Source organism: Saimiri boliviensis, chromosome 2, assembly GCF_048565385.1.
Source record: "Saimiri boliviensis isolate mSaiBol1 chromosome 2, mSaiBol1.pri, whole genome shotgun sequence".
NCBI classification, from domain to species: domain Eukaryota; kingdom Metazoa; phylum Chordata; class Mammalia; order Primates; family Cebidae; genus Saimiri; species Saimiri boliviensis.
In genome coordinates, this window is record NC_133450.1 from 228,147,200 (window position 1) to 228,173,500 (window position 26,301).

Consider the following 26,301-nt stretch of genomic DNA (forward strand, 5'->3'; position numbering starts at 1 on the left):
GCCAGATCACTATCAGAGTTTTCTATCAGAGTTGGTGGTGAAATACTGCTCACTGATAATGGTATGTGCCCATCAATGGCAGTCTAATTTTGACCCAAGATGTAACTTTAATGCATAAAATTTTACAATCAACTGACAATTATAACATGAAATATAACTAGGACTATGACAGAACCTATCACTTTAATTTTGTGAATGGAAAATAATTTAAATATGATAGTATTATATCCTTGGAAAATAAAAAAATTTCAACTGTATACCAAAAAGCCTGAATTAGTCCCACATCTCTGTGTAAAAACTAGATCAACAACAAGCTCACAGGATTGCAGCAGTTCTTATGTGCATACTGGAGCAAGGAGAAGGGATGGCATTCCAAGCACAAATAGCCCCACAACAAAGTCAGCTGTCCCAAAATGCAGCAACCAAAACATGTAAAGCCAAAAACTGGTCTAAGTAGCAACTATTTAAACATGTTGAGCTTTCAAGTAATCAAATTCTGTCCTATGTTCCTTCAGTAACCCCACCTACACACCAACTTTGTATAACTGTCAAAAAGGGGAAGTTACCTTTGAAATGATGTAACAGCAACTGCATCTTTTGTTCGTGTTCCTTTTGCTGGAGGGTCAGTCTCCGGTCACACTGCAATTTTAGATGGTCCAATGCAGATTCTAATTCACGAACCATATTATCCCGTTCCAGAACTTTCATTTTCATTTCTTCATTATATAACTGTTGTTTCCTTTCAGCTTCTCGCAAATTCACAACCTGGCAAATACATTTTTGACCTGTTAAGTGTGTCTTAGATAGCCTAATATAATAATCTACTTTATTTTGATTACTTAAAGATGAACTTCCTTAACCTCCATAGTGTAAATGATTCCTGCCAGGTATGGGTCCTTAGGCAAATGCTTTGTAACATATTCATAAAACAACCTAACAGCCTTTTGAATTTGTTGGAATTCAGGCCAGGTGTGGTGGCTCACACCTGTAATCCCAGCACTTTGGGAGGCTGAGGTGGGTGGATCACTTGAGGCCAGGAGTTTGAGACCAGCCTCACCAACACGATGAAACCCTGTCTCTACTAAAAAAAAAATACAAAACTAGCTGGGCGTGGTGGTGCATGCCTGTAATCCCAGCTACTTGGGAGGCTGAAGCAGAATTGCTTGAACCCAGGAGGCGGAGGTTACAGTGAGCCAAAATGGCACCATTGGACTCTAGCCTGGGCAACAAGAGTGAAACTCCATCTCAAAAAAAAAAAAAAAATTTGTTGAAATTCTGAATTGGGTGACACTTTTCATTTTTAGTATACTGTTGAAACATCTAGACAATTCCAAGTTTTAACTCCAGAATGGATATTATAAATAAGTGACAGTTTTGGGTTTTTAAGATGGAGTCTCACTCCGTCACTCCACGCAGTGGTGCAATTGTAGTTCATAGCAGCCTCCAACTCCTGAGATCAAGGGATCCTTCCCACCTCAGCCTCCCACACAGCTGGGACCACAGGTACATGCCATCATGTCTGGCTAATTTTTAAAAATTTTTTCATAGAGACAGTCTCACTGTGTTGCCCAAGTTGATCTTGAACTCCTGGCCTCACATGATCCTCCTGCCTTGGCCTCCCAAAGCACTGGGATTATAGGTGTGAGCCACCATACCCAGTCAGATTATGCATTTGGTCTACTGGATTCTTCCCTGCTGATGTGAAGTAAAAATACTTCAGACAATGTCTATGTCATAAAACTTGTTAATAATCTAATGACTTTCTTCCAAAAAAATAATAATTAATACAAGGGTTCTCAGGATCAGAAAATCCACTGACCCTAGCCAGGTTGCCCTGCTTTAAGAGTAGCATAAGGTCTGGGCATGGTGGCTCATCCCTGTAATCCCAGCACTTTGGGAGGCCAAGGCAGGCGAATCATGAGGTCAGGAGTTCAAGACCAGCCTGGCCAACATGGTGATACCCATCTCCACTAAAAATGCAAAAATTAGCTGGGCATAGTAGCACATGCCTGTAATCCTAGCTACTCAGGAGACTGAAAAAGGAGAATTGCTTAAACCTGGGAGGTAAAGGCTGCAGTGAGCCAAGATTGCGCTACTGCACTCCAGCCTGGGTGACAGAGCAAGACTCTGGTCTCGGGGGAAAAAAAAGAAGAACAGCATAAAAGAGTTATATGTATCAAAGCACTCCACCATCTTTCTACCCTCCAAACATGCAATAGGATGCACTCTCATCAATAACAGTAGCTTACTGTTGATGATTATCCAAGAGAATGCTGTGCATGAAATAACATTTGCATTTCATCCTTATTTCATAGAATTATAATTTTATTTAATTTTTTTTGAGACAGGCTCTTGCCTCTGTTGTCCCAGGCTGAAGTGCAGTAGTGATCATACAAACTCAAACTCCTGGGCTCAGGTGATCCTCCTGCCTCAGCCTCCCAAGTATCTGGGACTAAAGGTATATGCTGCTACACCTGGCTAATTTTGTTATTTTCTGTAGAGACAAGATCTCAAATTTCTGGGCTCATGTGATTCTCCTGACTCAGCCTCCCAAAGTGCTGGGATTACAGGCATAAGCCACTGTACCTGGCCTTAGGACTTTATTTTAAAATATCAATGTTTTATTTTTCACTGATTATCTGATATTCCCATAAACTGAATGTACTTTTCAGAGAAAAGAGTTATCTCATTGTTTAACACTTCATAATATATATCTTAAGTGGAAAAGACATTAGAGAAAAGATGGATATAGTTCTTAATGCTATGAGACATCTGTGGATCAATAAATTGTCTAATCTGTAAAAAATACAATATTTTAATTGATTTAAACACATTCAGGTTAATAAAATCTATTACTATCTTTGCCACTGATACACTACTTCATCTTCACTTCAACTTATACATTATGAGAAAGTATAGATTCCCCTACCCTAGAGCAATGAAGGAAAGGGAATCAAAACTTGACGGGTGGGGCGGGGGGCTGGGGGGAACTTGATTTTTCATGAGTGCTGGGTAGTAACATCCAAATCTAGAAAAACATCCAAGAAATAATAAGGAATATAACAAATTATTTGGTTTTAAAAACTTCCTTAAAAGACCTTCTTTTGAAAGGCCCTCCAACTTTAAGAACATCACAAAGTTTGGCCTACATATTTGGATAATCAGAAAGCTTTCAGGTGACATTTGGTTCTATAAAGAGAAATCACGCTTAAATTTGTAGTTACACCATCAAATCTTTGAGCCTTTCAATTTCTTTAAAAATTAAAAATAAATATAAGTATGTAAGCATCTTGACCCATCTTTACAAGAAAAAAAATATTCTGACCCTCAAAAACAAACCTTATTGAAATATCTGAAAAGAATAGCTCTAATCTCAACAGGACTCAGGCAAGCTAGTTTTCCCAAGACGTTTGCTTCACTATGAGAGAGGTTATGGAATGATGCTCTAAGTGAGTTCTGGCGACTCTGGATACTTTCATTCTTGTATTCAATTGCAGCTTCCAAAGCTTCAATCCCTTCTTCAAGTTGGAAAAGAATATGTTCTTCCTAAATATAACAGAAATCACTCATTTTAAATGAAATAGTGTAACTCTGATTTTGTCATATATTCAGATCCTACTAAATTATTTGAGTCTAATGGACATTACCACTCTTTTACTGAATTTTAAGAAAATGTTTTTTGAGTGCTTTCTATGCCATATAATGCAGTGTGTATATAAACACACACACACAAACATATTAATGTAATCATTAAGCCCTCACAATAAACCTGGTGGAATAAAATGGAAAAGACAGAAGTTTAGGTGAGTTCTGAAATGTTCCAAGGTCACACAACAACTGCTGATCATCTAATCCATGGAATATACTTGAACAAAGCCTAAGTCCACAGGATTAGCAGTATTGTCATATATCTCCTCCATAACCCCTTAAGTCCATATTATGTGTCAGTATTTCCACTTAGTGAGATCTAGAGACTCACTGTTGGCCCTTCGATGATCTATCAAAACAATATACTGCTTCGAGGTATAAGGTATATGTTTAGAATAAGTTATTAAGAACTAGTAATTTAAAAAGCACAATATGGCATTTAAAAAGTAGTAAGAATTTAAGTATGTGAATATTTCATAAGATTCCTATGAAATGTTATTAGAAGGAAAACGTAGAAATTAAAAATAGGGGCAACATAGTATTTTTTTCAAATACTAGAGAAGATTGATGAATCTCTGTCAGAAAACCTGTAAGTTCTTTTCTTTTTTTGAGACAGGGGCTTGCCATGTTGCCCAGGCTGAACTCAAGCTCTTGGGCTCAAGCAATTCTCCTTCCTTGTCCTCCCGAGTAGCTGGGACTACAGGGACATGCCACCATGCCCAGGTCTTCCAGTTCTTTGAACTATCTAAATACATGTTATTTTGGTGATACAAATCTCTGGTAAGGAATTACTTCAGGTTGGTGAGATTTGGATATATGTTTCTGTATACCTGTAACTATTGTGGAGGCCACCTCAGTAAGTTCCTGTGGCAGACTGTCTTGTCCATATGTACACCCTTATTGCCTAGCACAGTACCTATCAAATAGTTTGAACTCAATAAATACCCGTTGACTTAACGAAGAAAGAGAAAAAAATCACTTGATGTGTCCTTGGCTACAGGACCCATGTTATTTCTCTCAAGTCCTCCCCCTAACATCCCAAAGGAAAATAATGTGAATATTTCTTTTTTTGTTTATTTCTGAGACAGGATCTCACTCATTCTTGTCAGCCAGGCTGCAGTGCAGTGGTGCAATCTCAGCTCACTGCAACCTCTGCCTCCTAGGTTCAAGCAATTCTCCTGCCTCAGCCTCCCAAGTAGCTCAGGTTACAGGCGCACACAACCACGCCCAGCTAATTTTTGTATTTTTAGTAAAGACAGGGTTTCATCATGTTGGCTAGGCTGGTCTTGAACCCCTGACTTCAGGTGATCTGCCCACTCGGCCTCCCAAGGTGCTGAGATTATAGGAGTAAGCTACCATGCCCAGCCAATAGTGTGAATATTTCTGATCTACCTAAAGAAAAATGATCAACAGCCATTCCATTTCTCTGTGCAGTCATTAACCATATGGAATTTGATGGTTTGATAATTGCTCCACAAGGAATAAAGTAATATTCACCTTCTCAAGAAAAAAAAAAAAACCCTTAAATACTAAAATGTACTTTGCTGAATGAATAAGAGGAGCCACAAATAAAAGTAAATTTTCCAATATAGAGTAAGTCCTTACTTATCATCAATAGGTTCTTAGAAACTGTGACTTTAAGAGCATATATAAGGGAATTTTTTTTTTCTTATTAACTTTATAACAAAAGCAACTATGTTGAAGGAAAACAATGTAATTTGAGGACCTGATATACATGGTGTCTCTTAAAGTCCCAATTTCCAAGAACCTATCCACAATGTTCAGTGAGTACTTTACTGTACTTGACTTTTCAATACATACTGTGATTATATTTTATCAGAAACAAATGTGAAGAGTTTGCCTTTATACATGGCTGAGGATAATTTAGTATAAATTTAGTTTCTATGGTTTTGGATCTAAGTTAAGGAAGTACTGAGATAATATAAGGTCATATGAACATAGAAACCCAAGGACAGCCCGCTCCAGTGAGGCTGCAGCGGATCCATGTTTGTTGTTCCCTCTAACTCAGCAATAGGTGTAAGCTGACAAGATATGTGGCAATGGGAAACTGTCCTGGGATAAAAACTTTGCCACAACACAAACCACAGGTTATCAAGCATTGACTCTGCTTTTTGATAGAGCACTGCTTTTAACTTTAATATGTACACAGGAGCTTGCTAGAATTCAGATTCTGATCCAGCAGATCCAAGTGGGGCTTGAGGATCCGCATTTCTAACAAGTTCCCAAGTGATGCTGTTGCTGCTGGTCCAGAGACTAAGTAAAATAAAACAAATAACTAACAACAACTTTGAAGCAAGCACTGCATATATGATATTTCTCTATAAATTATATGTTCTCAGCTGGGTGTGGTGGCTCACGCTTGTAATCCCAGTACTTTGGGAGGCTGAGGCAAGTAGATCGCTTGAGATCAGGAGTTGGAGACCAGCCTGACCAACATGGCAAAACCTTGTGTCTACTAAAAATATAAAAATTAGCTGGGCATGGCGGTGCATGTCTGTAATCCCAGCTACTCTGGAGGCTGGGGCAGGAGAACTGCTTGAACCCAAAACGTGGAAGTTGCAATAAGCCAAGATTGCACCACTGCATTCTTGTGCTGGGTGACACAAGATTGTCACCCAGCCTGGGTGACAGAACAAGACTCCCATCTCAATAAAAAAAAATGTGTGTGTGTGTGCAAATATTACATGTATGTTCTCATCATAAAATGTGGAATTTAAAGCTTAAAAGATAAGATAAACATATTAGGTCTTATATTTTTCTCTCCATTACTAAGCAACTACTCTATGTTATTAGAAAACTAAGGTTCAAGTATTCTTTAATTTTAGTTCTAGATTTTACCAAAAAAGGGAAAAAAAAAAACAAAAACAAAAAATAGTGTAACTTGTCTATAGTAAATTGTTGGGTAATTCTTCTATTAGCGTAGTGATCTAAAATCTTTCTATCAAAATCCTTAAAGTAATAAAATTAGGAAAAATATTTTAATTTACTGTGGAAAGAGAAAATAATCCTAAAGTTTAAAGACATTAAGACAGCAAACTATTCATCTAGATTTTATTGATATCTTGTGTCACATCAGAATCTTATGTTCTCGATCGTCTGCTAGTCACAGAGCTATTTGAGAAAATTAATCTTGGCTTTAAAATCGTGATAAGAGCAGAGCCTCACTTGAGAGCTACATTAAGAAGAACCAACCACGTGGAAGAAAGGTGCATAGAAGCTCATGTGACTTTAGAACTCCACCAACTGTAGGAGGCTCAACATTCCCTCAAACCCCAGTCCAGAATAGATGCAAAATAGGTATCATGCACCATACTATATTTTCACCACGAATCTGTAAATAATGTTTTTAGTTACAGGATCCCACATGAAATAGAAACCTAAATGTTTCTTGATATTAATGGAATTCTACCCTACTGCAAACAGAATTTGTTAATTCCCATCTCTGTGCCTTATTTAATGATGTTCCATCTTAAATGGACTTCTTTCTCATATCTGCCAGCACATATCATGTTTTTCATAATCCAGCTCAAGATTCTGATCCACTGAAGCTGCCTTGATGAATCTTCCCCCAAAAGATCACTTCATTGCTTTGAATAAATAATGTAAGAAGTGTAACTGTAATACATCATCCACAATTTGATTTTCAATGTCCTTCAGAGTTTACAGTTTTCTGATATTTGTTTTCCCAAATAGAGTATGAATTTCTCAAGAGAAACATAATACTTTTTTTTTTTTTGCTTCTTCATAGAGCTTAGTAATAGTCATGGGCAGGCAGAATTCCTTAAATATTTGAATTCTGATATATCTTAGGCTGTCATATCTTCAAATCTATAAGCCTGGGGCTCCAATTTAACACCCTGGGAGGACAGCCTGGCTCTCTGATCCTCTGCACAGCCACCCAGCTTAAGTTATAAAACAGGGCAGTAGAGGTCCTATAATGTTCCTTTCAACTGCCACTTAGTCCCCAATCAAGGGATTTGTAAATCAATCCTTTCATCAATTCAATGAGCAACAATCTTATGTTATCCTTCCTCCTATTTCTTAATGAGTCCCCTAAACATCCTTTCATTTGCTCCAAACTAAAACACTACAAGATTCACCAATGTGTGTGATTCTCAGCTATTCACCTTCTCTTAGCAATTTTCCCTTGCTTTGGTGATAAGACATCAACAACAAATATTTGCAGGGGAAGTTCAAGTCCAAAAATTCATTTTTGTCTGATGAAGTAAGGTACAGGTACCACTGCCAACTGATTTAAAATTTTGAAAAAAGACAAAGTCTGGGGCAATTTGACAGCCCATAAATGAATCATCTTTTACATAGTTTTAAAAAATAAAGGTGAAAGGAGCCATATGCTTCCTAAATAAAAACTATAACTAAAAGGTCTTTTGCTGGGATTAGAATTTTATGCATCTATTTGGCTGGACATAATATGGACATTGGGCCTTCTCGACCAAGGTTTCATGGAAAGAATTAACCCCTAATTCCTTAGGCATCTGTTGCATGTAATAAATTACCTAGTATTATTCAGGAAATATGTAGAGAAAAGTCACGTACCCTCCAGTAGAGTCCCTTAAATCACTTTCTATGTTCTGTGATTTCAGACGAGAAACCCCAGCTGAGGAGGCAAATATTCCTAAGGAAAATAAGTTTCCAAATGCCTGGCAATGCCAGGAAGGGGCCATGTCCAGGGACCACTATGTAAGGACAGCTCACTCTCTAGCCAAGCATGGTTTGTGGTCCAAATAAGTGCCAAGTGAACTCACTACATCTGACAGAATCTCAAGGAACCAAGTTTATCATATTTATGATTATGTGAAAAAGACTGAGGAAATCACTCAAGTGATCCATCATACAGCACCTCTAGTTCCAAAGAATACTGACTTACTTCAGGTGATAGCACTCTACCATTCTTAAGTTTTTCATCCACACTGTGTCTTTGTCTCTGGAGCTGATCCTTTTCTTTCTGGAGAACTTCCACTTGTTCTGAAATCTTTATTTTCTCCTCAGTTGTGCTGCTCTGAAGCTGCACATTCTTTTCAGACAATTCTTGTTCCAGTAAGTTCAGGCGAGTTGATATTTTCAAACTATCTGTGTTTAAGGCCTAAAAGATACAACCCACGAGACATCCCAAAAAGAGTTACTAGAAATCTAGACTGCATAAAAATTAGGAAAAAGATAGAGAAAATTGCAAATATCTTTTTAGTTTTTACATTATTGTTTGCTCCCGTGGATCTTTTTGAGGGAGAGGGGTGTTCATTTTTCTTTTTTTGTTTTTGAGATGGAGTCTTGCTCTGTTGGTGTGACCTTGGCTCACTGCAACCTCTGCTTCCCAGGTTCAAGGGATTCTTCTGCCTCAGCCCCCCAAGTAGCTGGGATTACAGGCACCCGCCACCTGGCTAATTTTTTGTATTTTTAGTAGAGATGGGGTTTTACCATGTTGGCCAGGCTGGTCTCGAATTCCTGATCTTGGATGATCCACCTGCCTTGGCCCCCACAAAGTGCTGGAATTATAGGCGTAAGCCACTGCGCCCAGCAGGGGTGTTCGTTTTCTAAAATCTTAAGTTGAATGCCTTTTTTTAAAAAATGTCTATTTAAATTCTGAGTTTACTACCAAGAATTTCCTTGACTAGGTTTTCAGAGGCAGTATTTTTATTATTTTCTAAATTGAACTCTTCTTTCTTGGCTTACATTCTACATTGCAGAATTATGTTACAATTTCCTAGGGGTTGAGATTTGGTGTGTTTAAACATATGATTGGTTGGCTTAAACATATAACTTGTTTTTGCTCTTATTTCATTCTGATGAGAAAATATGGCCAGATTTATGGAGATGTTCATTGTGGTCGAATTTCAGGTAATCTGTAAAATATTTTTCATAGTAATTATTTGTATATACTACCATAAGGTTTATTATATAAACACTTTCATAAGGTTTATAATTTTAAAAACGCATTGCCTTACCCCAAGCTTTTAACTGAATCCTACTCCCAGACAGCCACCTTCAACATTTTCAGTTGGTTTTTCCAGTGTTTATGGCATGTTTCTAAATGGCACTGCCAATTTTAGACATTGTCTATTGACTATGTATTATGGGAGATAAAGATTTAGCACCCCTATACCTACTCTACTTCTCCATTCTCCCAATATAAGTTATATTACAGTTTTTAGTTAAAAAAACTGTGATTTTATTATTCATAGGTGAATGATCTAGTGTGAAATGATCACGCCTCTGTTTTGATACAACTTTTTATTGCACCTTATAGCTAATTCTTCTTCAACAGAACTACAAAATTCCTCTCAACACTTTTTCCTTTGATCAAACTTATCAGGAAATGTTTTCAATCTATTCTTTTCTGGAAACATTTTGCCTGGAGCATTCATCCTCCCGCTCTACATTGGACCAGTTGTCCTGGGTCTTCCCTTTGGTATTTCCTGAGAATTTCCACGTTGGAGCACATTTTCAGAATACTGAGTCTTCCTTTTTTGTAGTTTGTGCCCTTATTTTTATGGAGCAAATTCTCTAGTAGTTTCCTTGGACTCGACGGGATATACAATTTTTTTAACCTAAAAATGACCTTATGCTGGCTTCACATTTGATTGAGAGTTTGGCTAAGAAGAAAATTATTTTATTAGACATAATTTTCTTCAGTTTAAAGACTGCTTCAGATCTTTAAACTTCTAATGAGGAAAGCTGAGTCCATTCTGATTCTTGAGATTTACAAGTAGTTTTTTTTTTTGTCTAGAAGCTTTCAGAAAGGACCTTCTTTTTTCCTTAGTCAATGTATGCAAATCTTCACAATGGTATGTTTTAGGTACTCATTTTGCTGGGCTACTTCAGTCTAGAGCTTCACATTACTACTGTCGATTTTTTTTTTTTTTTTTGAGACAGAGTCTCACTCTCTCACCCTCACTAGAGTGCAGTGGTGAGATCTTCACTCTGAAACCTCTGCCTCCCCAGTTCAAGCGATTCTCCTGTCTCAGCCTCCCAAGTACCTAGGACTAGAGGTGTGCACCACCACGCCCAGCTAACTTTTGTATTTTTAGTAGAGACAGGGTTTCACTATGTTGGCTAGGATGGTCTTGATTCCTTGACCTCACAATCCACCTGCCTCAGCCTCCCAAAGTGCTAGGATTGCAGGTGTGAACCACTGTGACTAGCCAAGAAAATTTTTTATGTGATGTCTTTGATGATATTCTCTCTTCTGTTTTCCCTGTTGTGTCTTTCTGGAATTTCCAGAAAGATCTCGGGCTTGGGCTTCCCAGATTTATCTGCCAATTAAAAATGTTTTTCTCCTACTTTCTATTAACTTATATTTTTACTTACTTTTTGGGATATTTCCTCAACTTTATCCTCCGACTCTTTTTTTTTTTTTTTTTTTTTGAGCTAGAGTTTTGCTCTTGTTGCCCTGGCTGGAGTGCAGTGGCAGTCTCAGCTCACTGCAACCTCTGCCTCTGAGGTTCAAGTGATTCTTCTGCCTTTGCATCCCAAGTACCTGGGATTACAGGTGACCAAAACCACACTTGGCTAATTTTTGTATTTCTAAAGGAGATGGGGTTTCACCCTGTTGGTCAGGCTGATGTCAAACTACTGACCTCTGGTGATCCCCTGACCTTGGCCTCCCAAAGTTCTGGGATTACAGGCAAAAGCCACTGTGCCCAGCCTATCCTCCAACTCTTTTAATTTCAAAGAGTTATTTCATGTTTTTAACAACTTGTAGTTCTTTATAGTCATCTTTTAGCACATTGAGGATATTAAGATTTCTGTGAAGTCTTTTCAGCTTCTTGCTCTAATGTCTGAGTTCATTTTTCCCTTTTGTTCTGTTCTCTGTCTTTAATTGTGGCATTCCTGAAATGTCCATCCTATTTCAGAGTCAGGTATCAAAAAGCTGGTAAGATCTGTGATGATAGCATATCTGAGGGCCACTTAGTTGGGGGCTTCCAAATTTAAGTGTTTTGTGTTTTTATATCTTTTTAGATGTTTCAGAAAATAAGCCAATTTATACTTCTAGGAATTATAAATCTGGCTGCCAGCGTTTTTGGCTAAGCAGAGATTAGGAAAGAAATGTTTCACAATTCATATACAGACTTGCATTCATTCCCTATTTGGAGTTTTTTGACTTACCACAAACTTTGCTGTGCCTGGTTCAATCTTCAGAAAATAAATCGGTCACAGAATGAGAAAAAATAGTTTCCTGACTATGCTGTTTTCATTTTTATGCTACTCCTGCCTTCTGAAAATTTTGGTTCTTTAATTTCTGAGTCTTTTTGATGTTCCATGTGAATTACATCTCTCTAAAGCTGTTATTTCTAAAAAAGGAAAACATCTAAAGCATTTCTAAAATGCCCATCACATTTCAGAGTCAGGTATTAAAAAGCTGATAAGATGTGTGGTGATAGCATATATATAGGATCTTGGCCTAGCTCTCATTTGTATCTCTCTAGGTTCTTGGATTGCAGCATCTTCTGTTCTGCTAAGTTAATAACCTCTCATCTATTTGCCTTCTATCTTTTCTTTCTTTGTAATCTTTTGTTCTCTGTTATCTCCTCTACTGTCTTTTCCCCTTTATGGCTTTTCAAAAAATGTAATAGCTTTAAGGACATATGATCTACATACCACACAATTTGCCAGTTCAAAGTATATAATTCAGTGGTTTTAGTATATTCACAGTTAAGCAACCATCACCACAATCAATTTTACATTTTCATCAACCCCCCAAAAAAAGAAATCTCACACTTATTAGTACGCCTTCTATTTCCTCTCCAATCCCCCACCAACACTAGGTAACCACTATTCTACTTTTTGTTTCTGAACAGAAATGGAATTGCCTATTCTGGACACTTGATATAAATGGTGTTATACAAAGGTTTTTTTTTTTTTTGTGATTAGTTTTTTTCACTTACCATAGGTTTTCAAGGTTCATCCATGTTATTGTATATATCAGTACTTAATTCCTTTCTATTGCCAAATAATATGCTATTGTATGGATAATCACAGTTTGTTTATCCATTCATCACTTGATGAACATTTGTGTTGTTTTCAGTTTTTAGCTATTATGAATAATGTTACTATGAATGTTCATGTTCAAGTTTTTGTATGCTTTCATTTCTCATGGAGACATACATATAGAAATCTCTCTAGGAGTGGGATTACTGGGTCACATAGTATCTCTCTCTCTCTCTCTCTCTCTCGCTCTCTGTCTCGGGGAGTGGGATTACTGGGTCACAAAGTTTAGCCTTTTGAGGAACTACAAGATGGTTATCCAAAGCAATTATACCATTTTCCAATTTCACCAGCAGTGTATGAAGGTCCCAATTTCTCCATCTCTTCCCCCACATTTCTTATTATCTGTTTTTCTGATTATAGCCATCCTAGAGGGGAGTGGGGAGTGGGGAGTAGTTTACAACCAGAATCAAGTAGCATGTTAAACAGAATACCTGACTAGATCTCAATTTCTTATTTTCCAGGTGACTTTTCTCCTGTAACAGGGCCTCCTTCTTAGAAACTATGGCCTCTCGTTTCTTTAAGTCTTCTTCCAGCTCCTCTAATTCTTGGCGTTGGTTCAGAATTTTCTCTACTTCTTCATCTAACCATTTCTTTTGCTCATCCAATTTCTACATTAAAATTCAAAAAAAAGTTACTTGCTTTTCCTTCTGCCATAAAAATTACATGATAATAACATAATTTCAGATTGGCTGAAATCTCTTCAATGAACATTTAAAAACTATCACTCATAGTAACTCATGTTCCCGTCTGAAATCCTAAAGACATCAGTGGTTCTAGTCAAGATGTAGCTAGGTTGTTTTATAAAGAATTAAAATTTACTCCCCAGATATGTTAAACAGTCTGGGATTTTTTAGCCTGACAAAGAAAGGGCTGATACTTTCCTATAATAAGAACATGTTGGGAGTCTTTTCTCTATTATAGTGGTGCATACTTCCATCATTAGCACTTACACTAGTGGTTGCTCTACTATCTATCTCCCCAACTTGAGCTCCTTGATTGATTGCAGGGACTGTAGTTGTTACCTGTCTGTCCATATGCCTGGTATATTTCCTGGACCACAGCAGGCATTCAATAAAATGTTAAATGAATGAGTGAATGGATGCCTGATTCCGTCAATCAATGAAGTGAATAAATGAATACACACAGTGGAAGACACAGAAGATGGAGCATGGAAGGAAACCCAACTTGCATTGTAGCTTGTCAACCTCAAATAATTATTTTTAAAAAACAACAAGAAAAAAACAAAACAAAAAAACTGCTGAAAAGATCCCAAAATAAACATCTTAGTACTCTCTTGAATTAAAGATACCTAGAAACAAGTACAAACATAAATATAGATGGAATATGACTGTTGAAAAGGAACTCTACCAAATGGACACAGTAATGAAGCACTGCCACCAAAACAAAAAACAAATAGGAAAAGAAAACAACATAGTATTGTTTCGTAGTCCTTTATGAACCTTATAGGAAGGGTTCCTAGAAATCTGTAATACAATGACACAGTGAAGACATATGAGAAAAAGAGAGCAAAATGGCCACGGCAAAGAAGATGCATAGCTCTTCAGTCTTCCAGTAATACCGAGATATTAATAGTATGATCTTTTAAGCACTATCATGTCCATGTAACACTGGAGCCTAATTATAGTAGCTCTACAATTACTAGGAACAGAAAGAACAACTATGAAAATGTTAGTTTTGTTATATCCTTAGATACTCCAGGAGGAGACCCTATGAAGTCTAGCAAGTAACTTAAAACATATTCTATAAACATTCCTAAACTGTGAGTGGGGTTTGAAAGATGAGTAAGAGATTCTTTTTAAGCTCCACTTAAAAGGAAAAAAACTAAAAAATTACAACTGGTAATGACATTTCTAGATGGAATGGGTGTGTGTGGGAATGCATCCATGTCACTATTAAATGTCACTAATAAAATGTAAAACTTATTAAGAGAGAATAAATCTTTCTAAAGTAAGGTAGATTTAATTGCATTCTGGGTATTTTAAATACAATATTTTCTTCTTATATAAAATTTACAATTTCACTTTCTTTGAACTTTGAAATCAGTTTGTGGATTATGACTTTCTTTTTAAAAGGTGGCACTAAAATAATGGCTTTTTAATATATAGAGTACATATACAATTTGGTTTTATTTGAATGTAGAGCTCTGATTTTTAGAAATATATTTGTCTTCATGAGATAGGAATAAATACAATCCAGTGAACATGGATTTCAATTTATAGTCTACAACATTCAAATAAACTCATTTCTACTGAAATAAGAATATATTTATTTTGCTGAGAGAGCAAAAAAAAAATACAGCACATTTCTGGATGAGAAAATAATTTTGTAATCATAAAAGTTTCACTACTTGGGCAACAGGATTATTAGAAGTCCAAATCTTAGCATCACACAGTATACCCATGTAATAAACCTGCACATATATCCCTGAATCTAAAATTTAAGAAAAGAAAAATAATAAAGTTTCAAAACAAATACCAGAAATTTTGCATTCGGACAGCAGAGTTTAGTGTTTAAAAGCTTTATTCAGAGTCCGCCAATCTTTACATCTATCTGTCTGTCTGCCTGTCTGTGTGTCTGTCTAGGGAGTTTGCTCTTGTTACTCAGGCTGGAGTGCAATGGCGCGGTCTCAGCTCATTGCAACCTCCACCTCCCGGGTTCAAGTGATTCTCCTGCCTCAGCCTCTCAAGTAGCTGGGATTACAGGCGCCCACAACCACGCCTGGCTAATTTTTGTATTTTTAATAGAGATAGGGTTTTACCATGTTGACCAAGCTGTCTTGAACTCCTGACCTCAGGCAATCCACCCACCTTGGCTCCAAAGTGCTAAGTTTACAGGCGTGAGTTTATCTCTATTTAGACAACCATCTGATTGAAGAGAAACCAGGAAACACTAAGTAGAATTGACAAACCTGGAGTTGGTCTATACTTCCAAACGAACCTTTTCTCCTTTTCAAGTTACATGCATCAGGGTCCTCAGCTTTCGGTTTTAGACCATCTTCCTGTCCTGTTTTTAACTGTAGTTCCTATAGACAAAGAAATTGAAAACCTTTTACACCTGACCATCCTTAAGTATGCAGATAATGCTTTTCTTTTCTTTTCTTTTCTTTTTGGAGACAAGGTCTCACTCTGTCACCCAGGCTGGAGTGCAGTGGCACAATCATAGCCTCGAACTCCTGGGCTCAAGCCATCCAGCCACATTTTCTTAACATTTACTTGCTTAGTCACAGAAAGAGAAAATGAGTAGATGATGGTTGGGGCTATTTGAGAAGAAAATCACATGGAGTTTTTTTGTTTAAAAAAGTTTTACAGAGATAGAGTCTCACTGTCACCTAGACTAGAGGGCAATAGTGTGATCACAACTCACTGTAACCTCGAGCTCCTGGGCTCAAGTAATCCTCTCAGAACCTCCCAAGTAGCTAGGACTACAGGCCTGCACCAACACATCCAGCTAATTTTTTAAAAAATTTTTTGTAGAGATGGGGTCTCACTATGTTGCCCAGGCTGGTCTCCAGTGATTCTCCTGGCCTTCAGTGATCTTCTGGCCTCAACTTCCTTAAGTTCTGGGATTACAGGCATGAGTCACCAAGCTCACCCTTAATTTTTAGTTGACAAACAATAACTGTACATATTCATGAGGTACGTAGTGATATTTCAATACATATAATGTATAGTGATCAAACCAGGGCAATTAGCATATCCAAAAGAAAGGAATGTTAGCTCTCACTGAGGCAATAAAATGTTAACTGCAAAAATTAGGATATACTAACAAAACTGAGGATTTTTTCATTCTTTCTGAGTGTTACGAATTAGCACAACAGGGATAAGAGTCTGAAATTGTAATCGGGTTTTTCTCTTCTGCCTTTCTGAGCTTTTTACCTTCATAGGTTACTCCACCTAAGACATCCATCTGCTGTGGGTATATTAAAATTTATTATAGTAGAAATGCAAAAAGAAATGTTCAACATCTGGTGTTCAAAAATGGGAGTTTGTACTATGAGAATAGCCTTAGAAGATAGATCATGGTCTTATGAAGCATATTTTCTATTCTTTAGTTTCTATCCACAATGGTTTTTTTTTTTTTGAGTCAGTCTGACTTTGTCGCCCAAGCTGGAGTGCAATGGCACAATCTTGGCTCACTGCAACATCTGCTTCTTGGGTTTCAAGTAATTCTCATGCCTCAGCCTCCTGAGTAGCTGGGATTACAGGCGTGCCACCACACCTGGTAATTTTTGTATTTTCTTTTTTTCAGTAGAGATGGGGTTTCACCATGGTGGCCAGGCTGGTCTCGAACTCCTGACCTCAGGTGATCCACCTACCTTGGCCTCCCAAAGTGCTGGGATTACAGGGGTGAGCCGCCACGCCCAGCCTCCATTCACATCTTAAGGGTCAAGGCAACAGGTTCAACGTTGGCCAGGTGGGGTGGCTCACACCTATAATCCAGCACTTTGGGAGGCCGAGGTAGGTTGACCACTTGAGATCAGAAGTTCGAGACCAGCCTGGCCAACATGGTGAAACCCCGTCTCTAATAAAAATACAAAAATTAGCCAGGCGTGCACCTGTAATCCCAGCTACTCAGGAGGCTGAGGCACAAGAATTGCTTGAAACTGAGGAAGAGGTTACAGTGAGCCACGATCACACCATTGCACTCCAGCCTGGGTGACAGAGTAAGACTGTGTCTAAAAAAAAGAAAAGGCACAATGTTCATGATGTCCATCACTAAAGCTTAGCAGGAATCAGGAAGGAGGCCCTGAGTCAAAGTGGGCCAGTCCACAGGTAAGTACACAATTGAAAGTGCTGAGATACTTTTATAGCAATTTGACAGAATAATTTTATGTCTGATGACTTCAGTAATTTTTAGAATGGACTTTTATTTGTATATTTTAAATTTCAATTTTCTACTAATTCATGTTTTACAAAAGTGTTAGGCTGTGACAAATTTATAACAAAATAAAAACTATACCTTCTCCACAAGTAATTTCAGAAGCACTGATAGAAAGTAAAAGAAAAGTCTAGTGTTCTCCAGCCCTGGGAATGGCAAAAAGGAGAAAAGAGACAGTAAGAAAGATATGTTTTCCAGTTGTCCTCTGTCTGAGTTTTGGTCCAGAAAAGAGGATGATAAATAAAGGTATCAGTGGAGAGAGAGGTGCTCCTAACTCAGTTGGGAGAGAAAACGCAAACTGCAGTGCAGCAGCCCCACACCCATACATGATTGCCCAGTCTTGCTGAAACGGCAGAGAGGTACAATTAGGAAAGACACCCGGCTGGGCACGGTGGCTCACACCTGTAATCCCAGCACTTTGGGAGGCCAAGGTGGGTGGATCACGAGGTCAGGAGTTTGAGACCAGCTTGACCAACATGGTGAAACCTCGCTTTAAAAAAAAAAAGGAAAGACACCCTAATTGGACTCCTTGGTCTTATGCAGCATGGATCCTGAGTTGAGAGCTAATGTAGGTAGTCACTGTGAAGAACTGGCTCCCAAACTGGGTATGAGAACAGGCCACTGGGCTATCAAGCTAGACAGAATGCCTAGTAGCCTCAATAGGGGCTTATAATGCTAGTGGGAGATGAGATGAAGGGAAAGCACCCTCATGCTCTAAACCAGAAGCAAGACCAGACTATGATTTATGTCAGCCAGGGGTTTCATCATCAGGGGCAGCAGATTAGGCAGGGTAAGGTGGACAAGGGAGAACAATTTCTAGCTGGTCACATTCCTCAACTCCAAGGCATAGGATAAAAGAAACCTATACACCCAACCATAACATACAACTGGATGCCATCTTAGGGACAGAAGCACAGGGAAGAAGAGGCTAAGAGACTAAGCATTCTTATTAAAGAGACCTGAGAAGTATTTAAAGGAAGTGTTTACATTTTCAGAATAAGGTTTGAACAGAGAGAACATCTGATTACTTTCCACCATATTTCCAGCAATAATCACGACGTGGATAGAAGAGGAGAGGGGCACTCACAAAGACGACAGGTGCTACAGACTAAATAAAGAAAGTTTACACCCATATGAATGATGAGTGAATGTGGACCCTATTATGTTTGCCGCTATAGTTCTTCATGCTTCCCTAACTCTACTTCATAGCTATCATTTAGCCCGTCATAATCCTAGAAATTTCAGGATGATGAAATAAAGCGACTTTAAATCAAGTGACCTTATGTGGAGCTGACGCTCTACTATTTGTTTGTCCACATACACTTTAAAAGCATACTGCAGGGCCGGGCGCGGTGGCTCAAGCCTGTAATCCCAGCACTTTGGGAGGCCGAGGTGGGTGGATCACGAGGTCGAGAGATTGAGACCAACCTGGTCAACATGGTGAAACCCCGTCTCTACTAAAAATACAAAAAATTAGCTGGGCATGGTGGCGCATGCCTATAATCCCAGCTACTCAGGAGGCTGAGGCAGGAGAATTGCTTGAACCCAGGAGGCGGAGGTTGCGGTGAGCCGAGATCGCGCCATTGCACTTCAGCCTGGGTAACAAGAGCGAAACTCCATCTCAAAAAAAAAAAAAAAAAAAGCATACTGCAGTAGTTCTAATTCCATCTTCCACATGTTGCTGGGGACAAAGCCTTTTTTCTTATATTGTAATCTTTGTTATACATATTAAAATAACTGTGTACCAGGCACTGTGCTAGATTTTTTATGTCTATTTAATTATCCCATTTAGCCCTCGAAACAATCCTATGACATAGGGACTATTATAAAATCCATTTTATAGATGAGGAAATGGGTGGTTAAAAAGCTCAAGATCATACTGCTACCCATGATTTCAGTAGTTCTCACATCTTGTCTTCAAAGCCTATCCATGGACCTCAGTTAAGAACTGCTGCTCTAAAGAAAACCTATGCAGAAGTTGTACTATTCTTTGGAAATGGTTTAGTCAAGTAGAATAGGGACAGACAGGAGTGTCAGAAAGTTAACTCCAAACAGACAGCAAATATTCTTTATGACTGTAAGCAGGTTTTCTGTTTTTGCATTAAGTAGTGGATACATCAATGTATCTTTGGGATAGTCTGGTTCCTTTTTCTGGAATACTTGCTATCCCCCATAAATGTGTCATTTTACTAGAATTAGAGATGTGGCTAGATGGAATAAAAGTGCCCTTGATGGCCAGGTGTGGTGGCTTATGCCTGTAATACCAGCATTTTGGGAGGCTGAGGCAGGAGGACCACTTGAGCCCAGGAGTTCGAGATCAGCATGGGCAACATAGTAAGACCTTATCTCTACAAAAAAATTTAAAAATTAGTGAGGTGCACTGGCATGTGTCTGAAGTCCTAGCTACTTGGGAGGCTGAGGAGGCCAAGGCTGCAGTGAGCCATGATCATACAACTGCACTCTAGCCTGGATGACAGAGCAAGATCTTGTTTAAAAAAAAAAAAAAAGTACCAGGTGCAGTGGCTCACACCTGTAATCCCGGCACTTTCGGAGGCCAAGGTGGGCAGATCACGAGGTCAGGAGTTCGAGACCAGCCTGGTCAACATGGTGAAACGCCATCTCTACTAAAAATACAAAAAAAAAAAATTAGCTGGGCATAGTAGTGGTGGGCACCTGTAATCCCAGCTACTTGGGAGACTGAGGCAGGAGATTCACTTGAACCTGGGAGGCAGAAGTTGCAGTGAGCTGAGATCTCACCACTGCCCTCCAGCCTGGGCAACAAAGTAACAAACTGAGACTCTGTCTCAAAAAAAAAAAAAAAAAAAAGTACCCTAGATAAGAAGGTAAAAAATTTGAGTTATAGGCAGAGTTGCATTTCAGCAGACTTCTACTCTTTGAAGAAGAGAGTTTTTTTCTTTTCTCTAAACATGGATTTAGAGAGTGCTATGTCTTTCTGGTTTAAGTCATGACCTATAAGAGATGAGGAGCTAAAACCCAAGGACCACAACACTAAACAAGCAATCTTCGCATGGGAAGAAGAGCTAAAACAAAACAGACTATGTTGGTGGCAGCAGAAATGAAAATTGGACAGATGCCTGGTATTTTAAAGATAATACTCTAAAGGCTTCAGTGGTTCACTGGATATGCCTGATAAGAAAGAGGCAAGAGCCAATGATGATGCCTGAATTTCCAGCTCCCCCAACTGATATATCATGTAAGGCACATTGGAGAACTACATTTTTTCCTACCATGAAGGGAGTAGGGAGTAAGGAATCATGAAAAGATAAGTAAGGAAGACCATGAATTCATCTATAAGACAACCTAACGAAGACGTCAGAGCTCAAAGAACAGATCTGGGATTAAGCATTAAATGTGGGAATTTTCAGTTTAATTGCAGCCATGAAAAAGTATTCTACACTCACTTAAGATGGCATATAGAAGATAAGAGGGAGGGCAGAGACCAGAGCCATGAGGAACTCTCATATTTAAAAGGACTGGTGGAGTGGAATGAGCTAGTCAAAACAGAGAACAAGCAATCAAAAAGAGAGGAAAAAACAAGGGAAGTATAATGTCACAAAGGCAAGGGCAAAATACTTCAAGATGGAGGGCGTGCTGAACTGTGCTGGATGCACAATGTTAAACTAAGGATATTAGTGACAGAGACAGCACCAGTGAACTTCTCAAGAGTTGTGAAGTGAGTGATAGAGCCAGAAGCCAGCTGGAGAGGATAGGTGAATGAATGAAAGCAGAAGTAGCAGAAACAAATGCAGTCAACTTTTCCAAGTTCGATTACGAAGGGGAGGTAAGAAAGGAACGGGTAAAAAGGTTGAAGGAGGATAATTTCAGGATGAAAAAAATCTAAGATGTTTAAAGACAAATCTAGAAGAAAAGTTGAAAATAAAAGGATAAAAGATGACACATGCTTAGCACAGTATTGCTTGAATATAAATATTAATAAATGTTAACTATTGCTATAATTACTATTACTATTATGAATATCATTATTATTACCAGTTCTTTTAAATACAAGAGTTCCTCATAGCTCTGATTTTTGTCCTCTTATCTTCTATACTTCATCCTAGGTGACTATAGAATACTTTTCCATGGCTGCAATTAAACTCAGTACTCTTCACTGGGTTGTCTTATAGTGTCAAGGAAATTTAAATAGCAATTCCATTTATAATAGTGTCTAAAAGGATATCTAGGAACAAGTTTAAGTAAAAAGGTAAAATACTAACAGTACACTAAAAATTATAAGACATTGCTGAAAGAAATTAATGAAGACCTAAACAAATGGAAAGACTTCCAATGCTTGTGGGTAAGAAAATTTATTGTTGTTAAGATGTCAGTACTACTCAGAGCAATCTAGAGATTCAACAATCTCTATCAAAATTTCAGTAGCCTTTTTTGTAGAAATGGAAAAGCCCATCCGCAAAATCACATGGAAAATTGTAGGGGCCCTGAATAGCCAAAATCATCTAGAAAAAGAAGAGCAAGGTGGGAGGACTTACTTTCCCATTTCAAGACTTAATACAAAGCTACGGTAATCAAAATAGTGTGATACTGGCGTAAGGACAGACATATACACCTATGGAACAAATTGCGAGTTTAGTAACCATACATCTATGGCAATTTGATTTTTTTTAAATAAAAATTGGGGCCGAGCATGGTGGCTCATGCCTGTAATCCCAACCCTTTGGGAGGCCAAGACCAGAGGGTCACTTGAAGCCAGGAGTTCAAGACAAGCCTGGGAAATATACCAAGACACTGTCTACAAAAAGTAAAAATTGAAATTAGCCAGGTGTGGTGGTGAGCGTCTGTAGTCCCAGCTACTTAAAAGACTAAGGTAGGGGGACTGCTTGAGCCCAGGAATTGGAGGCTGCTGTGGGCTCTGATCATGCCACTGCACTTCAGCCTGGGTGGTAGAGTGAGATCCTGTCTCAAAAAAACAAAATTGTACATATGTAAAGTATAGAACATGATGTTTTGATAAACATAGTGAAATGATTACTATAGTCAAGCTAACATATTTTTCTCTTCACGTAGTTAGCATTTTGCTTTTATGTGGGAAGAACACCTGAAATCCACTTTCTTAGCAAATTTCCACTATACAATAGTCATCATGCTGTACATTAAGTCTCTAGACTTATTTATTCTACATAATTACAACTTTGTACCCTTTGACCAACATCTCTCCATTTCCCACATCAGCATCTCCCTATTTCCCCCTCCAACTGATTTTTTATAAGGGTGTCAAGTCCATTCAATGGAGGAAAGAACAGTCTCTTCAACAGATGGTACTAGTACAACTGGAGTTCCACATGCAAAAGAATAAATCTGAACTCACTACTTCACACCATATACAAAAACTGACCCCCAAATAGACCGATGACCTAAATATAAAATCAAAAACCACAAAACTCTTAGCAGAAAACATAGGGGTAAATCTTCATGACCTTGGATTTAGGCAATGGATTTTTAGACACGACACCAAAAAGTACAAACAACAAAAGAAAAAAAATAGATAAATCAGACTTCAACAAAATTAAAATGGACAACTCAAGTGACCACTGATGGATGAATGTATAAAGAAACTGTGGCATAGCCATACAATGGAATATTTGGCAATAAAACGGAATGGAGTTCTTGTACATGCTGCATTGTGGGTGAACCTTGAAAATATTATGCTAAGTGAAATAAGCCAGACACAGAAGGTAAAATATTGTATGATTCTACTTATATGAAGTATCTAGAATAAGCAAATTTATAGAGAAAGTAGATTAGAGATTACCAGGGGCTGGGGTAAGGGGAAAATAAGGAGCTATTGCTTAATAGTTAAAGAGTGTCTGTTTGGGGTGATGAAAATGTTTTGGAAATAGATAGTGGTGATGGTTGCACAAGATTGTGAATGTAATTAATGGCACTGAATTATACACTTAAAATTGCTAAATGGTAAATTTTATGTTATGTATAATTTACCACAACTTAAAAATGAATAATATAAAAAAAGAATGTCTAACCCATTGAACTGTATAGTTTAAATGAGCGAATTATATGGTATTATATGAATTATATCTCAATAAAGACTGTTAAAAAAATAAAATGAGTAACTTAGTTTAAATGTTCTTTAAGTTCCCTTCCATTGCTGATTTCTATGATATTTTTTAAGGTTGGAAAATAGGTTATGTCCATTGTTAAAAGTCTAGGAAATCTCGGGCATACTGATAATGGGAGAGGCTAAATATGTGCAGAGACAGGGCGTATATGGCGTATCTCTACCTTCCTTTCAATTTTGCTGTGAACCTAAAACTGCTCAAAAAAAGTAAAACCTTAGTGGCCAGGCACAGGGGCTCATGCCTTTAATCCCAGCACTTTGGGAGGCCGATGCAGGTGGATCACAGGTCAGGAGTTTGAGACCAGCCTGACCAACATGGTGAAACCCCGTCTCTACTAAAAATACAAAAATTAGCCAGGCATGGTGGTGTTCACCTGTAATCCCAGCTACTCAGGAGGCTGAGGCAGGAGAATCGCTTGAACCTGGGAGGTGGAGGTTGCAGTGAGCCAAGATAGTGCCACTGCACTCCAGCCTGGGCAACACAGCAAGACTGTCTCCAAAAAAAAAAAAAAAAAATCTAAGAGATCTCCAATTATGTCCCTTGCCTTGGTTTCAGCTTAACATTTCAATGAAACACAGCCTAGCATACAGTACTAGGTAAGTGTCTGTTATTATGATCATCATCTTTTTCAAAAAGATGATGTCTGTGAGACAAGTGTGATTAAAGCCATTTTCAATAAGAATAAACAGAGAGGGTAAAATTTTTGAGAAATTTGAGAAAATTTATTTTTTCAATAAATCTCTCACCCAGCAACTAAGAGAGCTAGGATTTGAACCCATGATAGCCTAGTCCAAGAGCCCCGGCTGACACCACTAAGTTCCTCCCCAGCCCAATCTATTCTATAACTGCTGTACATAAAGGTCTGATCAGTTTTCTGCTGTGAATGAAATGGTACCACTTTACCTGGTACTTTTTCTATGTAGCCACATGGACAATGCATGTCAAAGCACTTTGAAAACAGAAAATCCTATTTAAATGGTAGGTATTATTTACAAAGTTGGCTTTATAAATGTATGTTTTTGGCAGCCTAAAGTTAAGATCCTACTAAGAGAAATTATCATTGTACCTTCTTTTGTGAAGTCAAAGCCTTCAAGACAGTACTCAGAATTCAATAAATAGGTTTTACTATGTAGATGAACAAAGCTTTAAAGTGAATAAGGACAGCAGGGAAGGGCAGGTCAAGGATAGATATTTCACAAGCCCACTGACAAGACCATGGCTTCATTAGCTCTGAGCCGTTTAACATTTCATATTATACTTAGCAGGAATGTATGACAATATTACTTTGATTTTTTGCTGGTCCCGCTTAATTACTGCATCCAGTTGCTTCCTTTTTTCATTTTCTTCTCCAAGTTTTCTTTGTAGCTGTACCTTTTGATACTTCATGTGATCTACATTCTGCTCTAGTTCATTAGCACGTTTCTCATTTTGGATTGACAGTGATGCCAATTTCTTACTATCTTGCTGCTTCCTCTGTAAGACCTGAAATCATATGGAAGATTTCAAAATGAAAAACTGAATCTTTCACATTCCCCAATGAAACTTAATCTTTTCGTTTAATGATAAAAGAAGAAATTTTCCCTAGATTTTCATTTATTTTTGACAGGTTCATAAACAATTGGTTACTCTCCTACATTTGCATTTTTGCAATTAGGGAAACCATCACCACTTTCATCACAAATGTAAAAATATAAAGAATGATGAGACTTCCTGATGCGGACAACAAACAAAATAAAATGGATGATTTGCTTTTTATTAATAAGCATTTTAACTTAAAAATTAGTTAAAACAGCATAAAACTGAATTTATATTTTGAGAGTCACTCTTATCATACACCCCTAATTTACCTGTCCTGCTTCCCTACACAAAATTACCAATTTCTTAAATATTCTTCCAGAAAAAAATGTATGCATATGCATGCAAACAGCTTCATATATATTCTATATAAACTACTATCTCCCTTTTTCCCTAGTTGTCTCAGAGGTGTTTTCATGTAGATTTGTTTTGTGTGGGGGCACAGCATTCCACTATGCTCTTGTTTTTATAGCTATAGCTATAGCCTAAATCGTTAATCCCTGAGTTAAGATGATCACACCTGATAACATTTTCCCGGAGAATGACCATTATAATTACTGTTTTAACATTTATCTTAAATTCCTTCTCATCTAACTAAAATTATGTATAGATAGCATTAGGGTTTCAAAGTGTTCACACCACTAATATAAAATACTTGTGTTACAATTTAGTCCTGACCAAAGTTAGACTTGTATTATGTTATTAGCATTGCACTAAGTACCAATTAGGTGGCATGAAAAAGGAGATGTCATTCATAAATTATGCAGACCACAATTATTTCCTTTTATTTTGGCAATAAAGTGTTAGCATAAGCAAGTTTTATTCTAACTAAATTAAGTATCCAAGAGGCACTGCAATTTACAGCAGTGCTACTCAAAATGTGATCTGTGGACCAGTGCTAGTTCACAGACACTGTTGTCAATCTGCACCCCTCAGCATAATATTAGATTCAGTTGATGTTTTCATGAGAGACTTTTTTGATGAAGGAAGCTGTGCAATGATTGACCTTTATCTCATCACAGAACAAGAACAATCT

The 26,301-nt window shown here is 37.8% G+C and overlaps 1 protein-coding gene across 3 annotated transcripts in view; it reads right to left on the reverse strand.

Annotated features, from left to right (window-relative positions):
• Positions 1 to 26,301, reverse strand: part of KIF27 (kinesin family member 27) — a 92,365-nt gene that overhangs the window by 17,175 nt on the left and 48,889 nt on the right. For all 3 annotated transcript variants that reach the window (XM_074395481.1, XM_039475272.2, XM_074395480.1), the window contains 6 exons: positions 24,975 to 25,172; positions 15,605 to 15,718; positions 13,107 to 13,283; positions 8,558 to 8,773; positions 3,340 to 3,546; positions 567 to 765 (listed from right to left, as the gene is read on the reverse strand). In XM_074395481.1, coding sequence (XP_074251582.1) covers positions 567 to 765; positions 3,340 to 3,546; positions 8,558 to 8,773; positions 13,107 to 13,283; positions 15,605 to 15,718; positions 24,975 to 25,172 — 1,111 coding nt within the window. The remainder of the gene's footprint in view (positions 1 to 566; positions 766 to 3,339; positions 3,547 to 8,557; positions 8,774 to 13,106; positions 13,284 to 15,604; positions 15,719 to 24,974; positions 25,173 to 26,301) is intronic.